Source organism: Oncorhynchus gorbuscha, linkage group LG10 (genome assembly GCF_021184085.1).
Source record: "Oncorhynchus gorbuscha isolate QuinsamMale2020 ecotype Even-year linkage group LG10, OgorEven_v1.0, whole genome shotgun sequence".
Taxonomy (NCBI): Eukaryota; Metazoa; Chordata; class Actinopteri; order Salmoniformes; family Salmonidae; genus Oncorhynchus; species Oncorhynchus gorbuscha.
This window is the reverse complement of record NC_060182.1, coordinates 97,812,661-97,826,333: the sequence shown is the minus strand read 5'-3', so window position 1 is coordinate 97,826,333 and position 13,673 is coordinate 97,812,661. Positions and strand designations below refer to the sequence as shown.

The following is a 13,673-nucleotide window of genomic DNA, read 5'->3' as shown; positions in this document are numbered from 1 at the left end:
CGGCTGCCTGCTCTTAACCGCCCGGCTGCCTGCTCTTAACCGCTAGGCTGCCTGCTCTTAACCGCTAGGCAGCCTGCTCTTAACCGCCCGGCTGCCTGCTCTTAACCGCCCGGCTGCCTGCTCTTAACCGCCCGGCTGTCTGCTCTTAACCGCCTGGCTGCTCTGCTCTTAACCGCCCGGCTGCCTGCTCTTAACCGCTAGGCTGCCTGCTCTTAACCGCCCGGCTGCCTGCTCTTAACCGCCCGGCTGCCTGCTCTTAACCGCCCGGCTGCCTGCTCTTAACCGCCCGGCTGCCTGCTCTTAACCGCCCGGCTGCCTGCTCTTAACCGCTAGGCTGCCTGCTCTTAACCGCCCGGCTGCCTGCTCTTAACCGCTAGGCTGCATGCTCTTAACCGCTAGGCTGCCTGCTCTTAACCGCCCGGCTGCATGCTCTTAACCGCTAGGCTGCCTGCTCTTAACCGCCCGGCTGCCTGCTCTTAACCGCTAGGCTGCCTGCTCTTAACCGCCCGGCTGCCTGCTCTTAACCGCTAGGCTGCCTGCTCTTAACCGCCCGGCTGCCTGCTCTTAACCGCTAGGCTGCCTGCTCTTAACCGCCCGGCTGCCTGCTCTTAACCGCTAGGCTGCCTGCTCTTAAGGCTGCCTGCTCTTAACCGCCCGGCTGCCTGCTCTTAACCGCCCATGCTCTTAACCGCTAGGCTGCCTGCTCTTAGGCTGCCGCCCGGCTGCATGCTCTTAACCGCCCGGCTGCCTGCTCTTAACCGCTAGGCTGCCTGCTCTTAACCGCCCGGCTGCCTGCTCTTAACCGCTAGGCTGCCTGCTCTTAACCGCCCGGCTGCCTGCTCTTAACCGCTAGGCTGCCTGCTCTTAACCGCTAGGCTGCCTGCTCTTAACCGCTAGGCTGCCTGCTCTTAACCGCTAGGCTACATGCTCTTAACCGCTAGGCTGCATGCTCTTAACCGCTAGGCTACCTGCTCTTAACCGCTAGGCTACATGCAGTCCCCAAGAACCACTGTGGGTGTTTCAGAGTACTACATTTCTGTTTTAAAACACAAACATCAGATCTCATTTCAGGTACAATACTTTACTTGGTTTCATTACACAATCATGGTGTTTTGAGACTCTCTATTTGAACAGTGCAGGCAAGGAGCCATGATGTGGCCAAGACATGACTCATCATGAGTGATGTCATGAACCCTGGTTGTGGAGGGCACCTGTTGCCATGGAAGTTATGGAACCACACAGAGAAAAAGGGGGAGAGAGCGAGACATGGGGAAAACCAGGCTCCTGTACCATGCTTTACTGAGATGCTCTCATGGAACGTTTAGGGTTGGGTTAGGTGTTAGGGTTAAGGTTGGGTTAGGTGTTAGGGTTAAGGTTGGGTTAGGTGTTAGGGTTGGGTTAGGTGTTAGGGTTGGGTTAGGTGTTAGGTTAGGGTTGGGTTAGGTGTTAGGGTTGGGTTAGGTGTTAGGTTAGGGTTGGGTTAGGTGTTAGGGTTGGGTTAGGTGTTAGGGTTAAGGTTGGGTTAGGTGTTAGGGTTGGGTTAGGTGTTAGGGTTAAGGTTGGGTTAGGTGTTAGGGTTGGGTTAGGGTTGGGTGTTAGGGTTGGGTTAGGTGTTAGGTTAGGTGTTAGGGTTGGGTTAGGTGTTAGGGTTAAGGTTGGGTTAGGTGTTAGGGTTAAGGTTGGGTTAGGTGTTAGGGTTGGGTTAGGTGTTACGTTAGGGTTGGGTTAGGTGTTAGGGTTGGGTTAGGTGTTAGGGTTAAGGTTGGGTTAGGTGTTAGGGTTAAGGTTGGGTTAGGTGTTAGGGTTAAGGTTGGGTTAGGTGTTAGGGTTAAGGTTGGGTTAGGTGTTAGGGTTAAGGTTAGGGGTTAGGTGTTACGTTAGGGTTGGGTTAGGTGTTACGTTAGGGTTGGGGTTGGGTTAGGTGTTACTTTAGGGTTGGGTTAGGTGTTACGTTAGGGTTGGGTTAGGTGTTACTTTAGGGTTAGGGTTGGGTTAGGTGTTACGTTAGGGTTAGGGTTGGGTTAGGTGTTACTTTAGGGTTGGGTTAGGTGTTACTTTAGGGTTGGGTTAGGTGTTACTTTAGGGTTAGGGTTGGGTTAGGTGTTACGTTAGGGTTAGGGTTGGGTTAGGTGTTACTTTAGGGTTGGGTTAGGTGTTACGTTAGGGTTGGGGTTGGGTTAGGTGTTACTTTAGGGTTGGGTTAGGTGTTGGGTTAGGGTTAGGTGTTAGTGTTAGGTGTTAGGGTTAGGTGTTGGGGTTGGGTTAGGTGTTGGGGTTAGGTGTTACTTTAGGGTTGGGTTAGGTGTTGGGTTAGGGTTAGGTGTTAGTGTTAGGTGTTAGGGTTAGGTGTTGGGGTTGGGTTAGGGTTAGGGTTAGGTATTGGGGTTGGGTGTTACTTTAGGGTTGGGTTAGGTGTTAGGGTTAGGTGTTAGGGTTAGGTGTTGGGGTTGGGTGTTACTTTAGGGTTGGGTTAGGTGTTAGGTGTTAGGGTTAGGTGTTGGGGTTGGGTGTTACTTTAGGGTTGGGTTAGGTGTTACTTTAAGGTTGGTGTTGGGTTAGGGTTAGGTGTTAGGGTTAGGTGTTAGGGTGTTACTTTAGGGTTGGGTTAGGTGTTAGGGTTAGGAGTTGGGTTTAGGTGTTGCTTTAGGGTTGGGTTAGGTGTTAGGGTTAGGTGTTGGGGTTGGGTGTTACTTTAGGGTTGGGTTAGGTGTTAGGGTTAGGTGTTGGGTGTTACTTTAGGGATGGGTTAGGTGTTAGGGTTAGGTGTTGGGTGTTACTTTAGGGTTGGGTTAGGGTTGGGTTAGGTGTTAGGGTTAGGTGTTAGGGTTAGGTGTTACTTTAGGGTTGGGTTAGGTGTTAGGGTTAGGTGTTAGGGTTAGGTGTTAGGATTAGGTGTTAGGGTTAGGTGTTAGGGTTAGGTGTTAGGTGTTGGGGTTGGGTGTTACTTTAGGGTTGGGTTAGGTGTTAGGGTTAGGTGTTAGGGTTAGGTGTTACTTTAGGGTTGGGTTAGGTGTTAGGGTTAGGTGTTAGGGTTAGGTGTTAGGATTAGGTGTTAGGGTTAGGTGTTAGGGTTAGGTGTTAGGTGTTGGGGTTGGGTGTTACTTTAGGGTTGGGTTAGGTGTTAGGGTTAGGTGTTACTTTAGGGATGGGTTAGGTGTTGGGGTTGGGTGTTAAGGTTAGGTGTTGGGGTTGGGTGTTACTTTAGGGTTGGGTTAGGTGTTGGGGTTAGGTGTTGGGTGTTATTTTAGGGTTGGGTTAGGGTTGGGTTAGGTGTTAGGGTTAGGTGTTAGGGTTAGGTGTTAGGATTAGGTGTTAGGGTTAGGTGTTAGGGTTAGGTGTTGGGTGTTACTTTAGGGTTGGGTTAGGGTTGGGTTAGGTGTTAGGGTTAGGTGTTACTTTAGGGTTGGGTTAGGTGTGTCACGAACCGGCTCAAAGCCCGTAACAAAGGGAGACAACGTGGAGATAAGGAGTAGCAAAATATATATTTATTAACTAAAGCAACTAAGTATAATATACAATGGTGTGTGTAATCAGTAATCAGTAGTGTAACACAGATCAGATCTATATGCTCTAACACAGATCAGATCAGTTATATACGCTCTAACACAGATCAGATCAGTTATATACGCTCTAACACAGATCAGATCAGTTATATAGGCTCTAACACAGATCAGATCAGTTATATACGCTCTAACACAGATCAGATCAGTTATATATGCTCTAACACAGATCAGATCAGTTATATACGCTCTAACACAGATCAGATCAGTTATATACGCTCTAACACAGATCAGATCTATACGCTCTAACACAGATCAGATCAGTTATATAGGCTCTAACACAGATCAGATCAGTTATATACGCTCTAACACAGATCAGATCAGTTATATACGCTCTAACACAGATCAGATCAGTTATATACGCTCTAACACAGATCAGATCTATACGCTCTAACACAGATCAGATCAGTTATATAGGCTCTAACACAGATCAGATCAGTTATGGATAGGGCGTCTGCTAAATGACTTAAATGTAAATGTAAATGTTATATAGGCTCTAACACAGATCAGATCAGTTATATACGCTCTAACACAGATCAGATCAGTTATATACGCTCTAACACAGATCAGATCAGTATATATACGCTCTAACACAGATCAGATCAGTTATATACGCTCTAACACAGATCAGATCAGTTATATACGCTCTAACACAGATCAGATCAGTTATATACGCTCTAACACAGATCAGATCTATATGCTCTAACACAGATCAGATCAGTTATATACGCTCTAACACAGATCAGATCAGTTATATACGCTCTAACACAGATCAGATCAGTTATATACGCTCTAACACAGATCAGATCTATATGCTCTAACACAGATCAGATCAGTTGTATAGGCTCTAACACAGATCAGATCAGTTATGGATAGGGCGTCTGCTAAATGACTTAAATGTAAATGTAAATGTTATATAGGCTCTAACACAGATCAGATCAGTTATATACGCTCTAACACAGATCAGATCAGTTATATACGCTCTAACACAGATCAGATCAGTTATATACGCTCTAACACAGATCAGATCTATATGCTCTAACACAGATCAGATCTATATGCTCTAACACAGATCAGATCAGTTATATACGCTCTAACACAGATCAGATCTATATGCTCTAACACAGATCAGATCAGTTATATAGGCTCTAACACAGATCAGATCAGTTATATACGCTCTAACACAGATCAGATCAGTTATATAGGCTCTAACACAGATCAAATCTATATGCTCTAACACAGATCAGATCAGTTATATACGCTCTAACACAGATCAGATCAGTTATATACGCTCTAACACAGATCAGATCAGTTATATACGCTCTAACACAGATCAGATCTATACGCTCTAACACAGATCAGATCAGTTATATAGGCTCTAACACAGATCAGATCAGTTATGGATAGGGCGTCTGCTAAATGACTTAAATGTAAATGTAAATGTTATATAGGCTCTAACACAGATCAGATCAGTTATATACGCTCTAACACAGATCAGATCAGTTATATACGCTCTAACACAGATCAGATCAGTATATATACGCTCTAACACAGATCAGATCAGTTATATACGCTCTAACACAGATCAGATCAGTTATATACGCTCTAACACAGATCAGATCAGTTATATACGCTCTAACACAGATCAGATCTATATGCTCTAACACAGATCAGATCAGTTATATACGCTCTAACACAGATCAGATCAGTTATATACGCTCTAACACAGATCAGATCAGTTATATACGCTCTAACACAGATCAGATCTATATGCTCTAACACAGATCAGATCAGTTGTATAGGCTCTAACACAGATCAGATCAGTTATGGATAGGGCGTCTGCTAAATGACTTAAATGTAAATGTAAATGTTATATAGGCTCTAACACAGATCAGATCAGTTATATACGCTCTAACACAGATCAGATCAGTTATATACGCTCTAACACAGATCAGATCAGTTATATACGCTCTAACACAGATCAGATCTATATGCTCTAACACAGATCAGATCTATATGCTCTAACACAGATCAGATCAGTTATATACGCTCTAACACAGATCAGATCTATATGCTCTAACACAGATCAGATCAGTTATATAGGCTCTAACACAGATCAGATCAGTTATATACGCTCTAACACAGATCAGATCAGTTATATAGGCTCTAACACAGATCAAATCTATATGCTCTAACACAGATCAGATCAGTTATATACGCTCTAACACAGATCAGATCAGTTATATACGCTCTAACACAGATCAGATCAGTTATATACGCTCTAACACAGATCAGATCTATATGCTCTAACACAGATCAGATCAGTTATATAGGCTCTAACACAGATCAGATCAGTTATGGATAGGGCATCTGCTAAATTACTTAAATGTAAATGTAAATGTTATATAGGCTCTAACACAGATCAGATCAGTTATATACGCTCTAACACAGATCAGATCAGTTATATACGCTCTAACCCAGATCAGATCTATACGCTCTAACACAGATCAGATCAGTTATATACGCTCTAACACAGATCAGATCAGTTATATATGCTCTAACACAGATCAGATCTATACGCTCTAACACAGATCAGATCTATACGCCCTAACACAGATCAGATCAGTTATATAGGCTCTAACACAGATCAGATCTATACGCTCTAACACAGATCAGATCAGTTATATACGCTCTAACACAGATCAGATCAGTTATATAGGCTCTAACACAGATCAGATCTATATGCTCTAACACAGATCAGATCAGTTATATACGCTCTAACACAGATCAGATCAGTTATATACGCTCTAACACAGATCAGATCAGTTATATAGGCTCTAACACAGATCAGATCAGTTATATACGCTCTAACACAGATAAGATCAGTTATATACGCTCTAACACAGATCAGATCAGTTATATACGCTCTAACACAGATCAGATCAGTTATATAGGCTCTAACACAGATCAGATCAGTTATATAGGCTCTAACACAGATCAGATCTATACGCTCTAACACAGATCAGATCAGTTATATAGGCTCTAACACAGATCAGATCAGTTATATACGCTCTAAAACAGATCAGATCAGTTATATACGCTCTGACACAGATCAGATCAGTTATATACGCTCTAACACAGATCAGATCTATAGGCTCTAACACAGATCAGTTATATACGCTCTAACACAGATCAGACCAGTTATATACGCTCTAACACAGATCAGATCAGTTATATATGCTCTAACACAGATCAGATCAGTTATATACGCTCTAACACAGATCAGATCAGTTATATAGGGGCGGCAGCGTAGCCTGGTGGTTAGAGCGTTGGACTAGTAACCGGAAGGTTGCGAGTTCAAACCCCCGAGCTGACAAGGTACAAATCTGTCGTTCTGCCCTTGAACAGGCAGTTAACCCACTGTTCCTAGGCCGTCATTGAAAATAAGAATGTGTTCTTAACTGACTTGCCTAGTTAAATAAAGGTAAAATAAAATTTAAAAATAAATATATGCTCTAAGGCCCCGTTTACACTGTGATGTGTTTACACAGGAAGTCATCTTCAGAGTCTCGAGACAAAATGTAGTGTTTTTAGCACCGGATGGAGGAGAGTGTCTCTCGTCAGAAATCACATTTATTTTGGAAGATCGAGACAGGATAAATATATTGTCTCAGCTAGAAAACTCACCACATATTTTCATCTTCTAATCAGTGGTGTAAAGTACTGAAGTAAAGATACCCCAAAAAGGACTTAAGTAGTACTTTGAAGTATCTGTACTTTACTAATTATATATTTTGACAACTTTTACTTCACTACATTCTTGAAGAAAATAATGAACTTTTTACTCCATACATTTTCCCCTGACACCCAAAAGTACTTGTTACATTTTGAATGTTTTGCAAGACAGGAAAATGGTCCAATTCACACACTTATCAAGAGAACATCCCTGGTCATCCCTACTGCCTCTGATCTGGAGGACTCACTAAACAGAGAACATCCCTGGTCATCCCTACTGCCTCTGATCTGGTGGACTCACTAAACAGAGAACATCCCTGGTCATCCCTACTGCCTCTGATCTGGAGGACTCACTAAACAGAGAACATCCCTGGTCCTCCCTACTGCCTCTGATCTGGAGGACTCACTAAACAGAGAACATCCCTGGTCATCTCTACTGCCTCTGATCTGGAGGACTCACTAAACAGAGAACATCCCTGGTCATCCCTACTGCCTCTGATCTGGAGGACTCACTAAACAGAGAACATCCCTGGTCATCCCTACTGCCTCTGATCTGGAGGACTCACTAAACAGAGAACATCCCTGGTCATCCCTACTGCCTCTGATCTGGTGGACTCACTAAACAGAGAACATCCCTGGTCATCCCTACTGCCTCTGATCTGGTGGACTCACTAAACAGAGAACATCCCTGGTCATCCCTACTGTCTCTGATCTGGCAGACTCACTAAACAGAGAACATCCCTGGTCATCCCTACTGCCTCTGATCTGGAGGACTCACTAAACAGAGACCATCCCTGGTCATCCCTACTGCCTCTGATCTGGAGGACTCACTAAACAGAGGACATCCCTGGTCATCCCTACTGCCTCTGATCTGGAGGACTCACTAAACAGAGAACATCCCTGGTCATCCCTACTGCCTCTGATCTGGAGGACTCACTAAACAGAGAACATCCCTGGTCATCCCTACTGCCTCTGATCTGGAGGACTCACTAAACAGAGAACATCCCTGGTCATCCCTACTGCCTCTAATCTGGAGGACTCACTAAACACAAATGCTTCATTTGTAAATGATGTCAGTGTTGGAGTGTTCCCCTGGCTATCTGTAATGATGTCTGAGTGTTGGAGTGTGCCCCTGGCTATCTGTAATGATGTCTGAGTGTTGGAGTGTGCCCCTGGCTATCTGTAAATGATGTCTGAGTGTTGGAGTGTTCCCCTGGCTATCTATATAAAATATTTTTTGACTTAAACTCAAGTAGTATTTTACATTAAACTTTTACTTGAGTCATTTTCTATTAAGGTATCTTGACTTTTACTCAAGTATGACGACGGGGCACTTGTTCCACCACTGAAAATAATGCAATAATAATGCGGTAGCAGAAATGTAATATTTAGAGTTCAGATTCATTATAAGAAATGGACCACAGCGTCGACGCACAGGTTCTCTGCGCTCAACACAAATATTAGACTCCGTGAGGTGGTGGGTGAGCAGCAACAGAGATAACCCACTGTGCATCAACATGCAACACACACTCCCCTGCAGCAGCACAGCCACAGCTAGCCGCTTCCCTACCCCTTCTAGCTCTCTCTCGGTTCTCCGTCTTTCCCATCACGCTTCTCTGCTCTCCTCTCAATCTGTCACTCACAATCAACGGAATGTTCCTGTCGTCTCGGTGGATCTCCAGCCTCCCGCCGTCGGCATGTCTCCTGATGTCCGCGACGCGGGGCTGCGAGGCTGAGGATGATGATGAGTCCGGTTTATTGTCCTGCCACAGGTAATAAAATGTTCCCAGGATCCACGCTACGGTCAAGATAGCGATGGCGTTGGCCCGTATCCTGCGCATTGTGAGCCCATAAGGAGAAGTCTGTCCTGAAACCCCAGATGGTTAAATCTCCGGTTCAGGTTCGCTTGGTGGTTCTTTTGGAACCGGAGACGGAGCTGGAGGAGAGGTGCGCAAAAAGTGCTTCTCCGGTTATGGCTCGCACAGCAGCTAACAGCCTCACCGGTAACGAGCTATTCCGATAGAGAGACTGTTCGCTCTCTCTGCTTGACTGGGATTTGCTCATTCACAGAGCCGTGCGCGGGTCCTAGCGCCCTGAAATTCCTCTTCCGAGGAGTCATTTCTGGCTGATGCACACAGCAGATCTTCTCACGGTCTTCGGCTGGATTGCGTTCTCAGTTTGGTTTCTGTTAGAATAGAACACTCTACTGATGATGTAAATATAATGGATAGACCAATAGCGGTGCATGGGTAAAAGCACTGGGCTCCACAAGCCATATCACAACCTATGTGTTGTGATAATATGTGTTGTAATTGCTTGTTTGCTCTATAACCTGTTAGTTCATATGCCTTGATACCTTGATATATAGGGCCTAAGGCCCGAGACAGTAAGATTACAACACAGTGATATATAGGGCCTAAAGCCCGAGACAGTAAGAAGACACAGTGATATATAGGGCCTAAGGCCCGAGACAGTAAGACACAGTGATATATAGGGCCTAAGGCCCGAGACAGTAAGAAGACACAGTGATATATAGGGCCTAAGGCCCGAGACAATAAGAAGACACAGTGATATATAGGGGGCCTAAGGCCCGAGACAGTAAGATTACAACACAGTGATATATAGGGCCTAAGGCCCGAGACAGTAAGAAGACACAGTGATATATAGGGCCTAAGGCCCGAGACAGTAAGAAGACACAGTGATATATAGGGCCTAAGGCCCGAGACAGTAAGAAGACACAGTGGTAGAATAGATTCAACCACACCTTTGTTTTATCACAATACCAGATAGCATCCTCTGTCCAGTGAAGTCCACAAAGCATATTATATTGCATGTGCAGTAACAGACAGTTTGTTACATGATCTACAGCATGAACCACGAAACCAACTATTGATTTAGAAACCTGGAGAGTTACAGGAAGTCACAAATAAAACAGGAACTGCCTCCACTATTCCAGCACCATTTGAACATCATCAAATCACCTCTGCTTCGTCTAATACAGTGACAACTAAAAGATACCAAAAACCGATTTAGTCCAATCAATGTAAGCTAAATATGTCCGTGTTACTTAATTCTGTGTGTGTGTGTGTGTGTGTGTGTGTGTGTGTGTGCGTGCGTGCGTGCGTGCGTGCGTGCGTGCGTGCGTGCGTGCGTGCGTGCGTGCGTGCGTGAAAGTAGAAAACACATGTTGACTCACCCTACTTGTAGAGAAATGCCATCTTCCTGTCTTTCATGTTGATGAAACTATGTCATACAGTATCTTTGCTGTGGTTGTCCTCGGCTACCTGGCTAAAATGCTAGCTAGCCTATGTTCCACTAATGGGCAACGTTAGCTAGAGCCCCTACCCCCCGCGTGACGGTTGAGCTAACGTAGGCTAATGTGATTAGCATGAGGTTGTAAGTTCATTGTCTAATATATTTTAACAGCCTATTTGAGAGTCTCCACCATTCAACTCAAACCAACTAAAATTAGGAGGCAGGCAAAACTGAATTAATGTTCTTTGGGAATTATCGAAGATACCTTCTTCCTTATATTCTTCTAAAAGAGAAAGATACTCTCTGTTCCTTTGAAAAAATATATATATATTTGTAAGATTGGCTGACCTATGGATATAAAGCATCATCTACAGATGGATCTTATTGTAATCTGTGTCCTTCAGTGAATTACTCACCCACAGATTCAGACAGACAGAGACAGTCACACTGACCACCCTGAACTGGGCAAACCTCATGGAACAGACATTCCTGAGGCACTGTGGAGCCGCCCTGCCCTGCCCAGCCCTGCCCAGCCCACTTATACTTCTGGGAATTTACAATGTATTCCTCCATAGAAAAAACAACACCTGCATCTGAAATGTTAGCCGAGTACACTCCCTGTTGGGCCCTGGTCTAAAGGAGTACACTCCCTGTTGGGCCCTGGTCTAAAGGAGTACACTCCCTGTTGGGCCCTGGTCTAAAGGAGTACACTCCCTGTTGGGCCCTGGTCTAAAGGAGTACACTCCCTGTTGGGCCCTGGTCTAAAGGAGTACACTCCCTGTTGGGCCCTGGTCTAAAGGAGTACACTCCCTGTTGGGCCCTGGTCTAAAGGAGTACACTCCCTGTTGGGCCCTGGTCTAAAGGAGTACACTCCCTGTTGGGCCCTGGTCTAAATCAATCAATCAATCAAATGTATTGATAAAGCCCTTCGTACATCAGCTGATATCTCAAAGTGCTGTACAGAAACCCAGCCTAAAACCCCAAACAGCAAGCAATGCAGGTGTAGAAGCACAGTGGCTAGGAAAAACTCCCTAGAAAGGCCAAAACCTAGGAAGAAACCTCGAGAGGAACCAGGCTATGTAGGGTGGCCAGTCCTCTTCTGGCTGTGCCGGGTGGAGATTATAACAGAACATGGCCAAGATGTTCAAATGTTCATAAATGACCAGCAGGGTCAAATAATAATAATCACAGTGGTTGTCGAGGGTGCAGCAAGTCAGCACCTCAGGAGTAAATGTCAGTTGGCTTTTCATAGCTGATCATTAAGAGTATCTCTACCACACCTGCTGTCTCTAGAGAGTTGAAAACAGCAGGTCTGGGACAGGTAGCACGTCCGGTGAACAGGTCAGGGTTCCATAGCCGCAGGCAGAACAGTTGAAACTGGAGCAGCAGCACGGCCAGGTGGACTGGGGACAGCAAGGAGCCATCAGGCCAGGTAGTCCTGAGGCATGGTCCTAGGGCTCAGGTCCTCCGAGAGAGAGAAAGAAAGAGAGAAAGGAGAGAATTAGAGAGAGCATACTTAAATTCATACAGGACACCGAATAAGACAGGAGAAATACTCCAGATATAACAGTCTGACCCTAAGTAGTACACGCCCTGTTGGGGCCCTGGTCTAAAGTAGTACACGCCCTGTTGGGGCCCTGGTCTAAAGTAGTGCACTCCCTGTTGGGGCCCTGGTCTAAAGCAGTACACCATAAAGAGAAGAGTGTGCCATTTGGAACGTGCAATATCATGGAGAGAAGTAGATGATGTAATTTTGCACTCCACCTAACAACGACAGTATAGAGTCTGTGTGTAATTCTCCACAGCTGCTCCACTGGGATAGACCACCACACCATGACAAACTATGCCAAGATTCCTAAATGAAACATAAATATCCAGTAACATAATCTGGAGGTTTTCGAGGGGCCCGGGGATACAACCTAGTCTCTCTAAACCCCGTTCCAAATGGCACCTGGTCAACAGTAGTGTACTATATAGGGAATAGGGCCCTGTTCAACAGTAGTGTTCTATATAGGTAATAGGGCTCTGGTCAACAGTAGTGCTCTATATAGGGAATAGGGCTCTGGTCAACAGTAGTGTTCTATATAGGTAATAGGGCCCTGGTCAACAATAGTGTTCTATATAGGGCCCTGGTCAACAGTAGTGTTCGATATAGGGCCCTGGTCAACAATAGTGTTCTATATAGGGTCCTGGTCAACAGTAGTGTTCTATATAGGGTCCTGGTCAACAGTAGTGTTCTATATAGGGTCCTGGTCTACAGTAGTGTTCTATATAGGGCCCTGGTCTACAGTAGTGTTCTATATAGGTAATAGGGCTCTGGTCAACAGTAGTGTTCTATATAGGGAATAGGGCTCTGGTCAACAGTTGTGTTCTATATAGGTAATAGGGCTCTGGTCAACAGTAGTGTTCTATATAGGTAATAGGGCTCTGGTCAACAGTAGTGTTCTATATAGGTAATAGGGCTCTGGTCAACAGTAGTGTTCTATATAGGTAATAGGGCTCTGGTCAACAGTAGTGTTCTATATAGGTAATAGGGCTCTGGTCAACAGTAGTGTTCTATATAGGGAATAGGGCTCTGGTCAACAGTAGTGTTCTATATAGGAAATAGGGCTCTGGTCTATAGTAGTGTTCTATATAGGAAATAGGGCTCTGGTCTATAGTAGTGTTCTATATAGGAAATAGGGCTCTGGTCTATAGTAGTGTTCTATATAGGAAATAGGGCTCTGGTCTATAGTAGTGTTCTATATAGGAAATAGGGCTCTGGTCAACAGTAGTGTTCTATATAGGAAATAGGGCTCTGGTCAACAGTAGTGTTCTATATAGGAAATAGGGCTCTGGTCAACAGTAGTGTTCTATATAGGGTCCTGGTCAACAGTAGTGTTCTATATAGTGCACTACTGTAGACCAGGACCCTATATAGAACACTACTGTAGACCAGGACCCTATATAGAACACTACTGTAGACCAGGACCCTATATAGAACACTACTGTTGACCAGGGCCCTATATAGAACACTACTGTTGACCAGGGCCCTATTCCCTATATAGTGCACTACTGCAGAACAGGGCCCTATATAGAACACTACTGTAGACCAGGGCCCTATATAGAACACTACTGTAGACC

The 13,673-nt window shown here is 44.8% G+C and overlaps 2 protein-coding genes across 10 annotated transcripts in view; both read right to left on the bottom strand.

The window, feature by feature from the left end:
* galnt16 (UDP-N-acetyl-alpha-D-galactosamine:polypeptide N-acetylgalactosaminyltransferase 16) overlaps positions 1-9,315 on the bottom strand; it is a 113,887-nt gene extending 104,572 nt beyond the window's left edge. Inside the window, exon 1 of the mRNA XM_046367595.1 lies at positions 8,939-9,315. Coding sequence (XP_046223551.1) covers positions 8,939-9,136 — 198 coding nt within the window. The 5' untranslated portion in view covers positions 9,137-9,315. The remainder of the gene's footprint in view (positions 1-8,938) is intronic.
* The window catches only part of LOC124046819 (dynactin subunit 1-like), an 808,447-nt gene that overhangs the window by 384,344 nt on the left and 410,430 nt on the right, over positions 1-13,673 (bottom strand). The gene's annotated exons all lie outside the window — the stretch shown is intronic.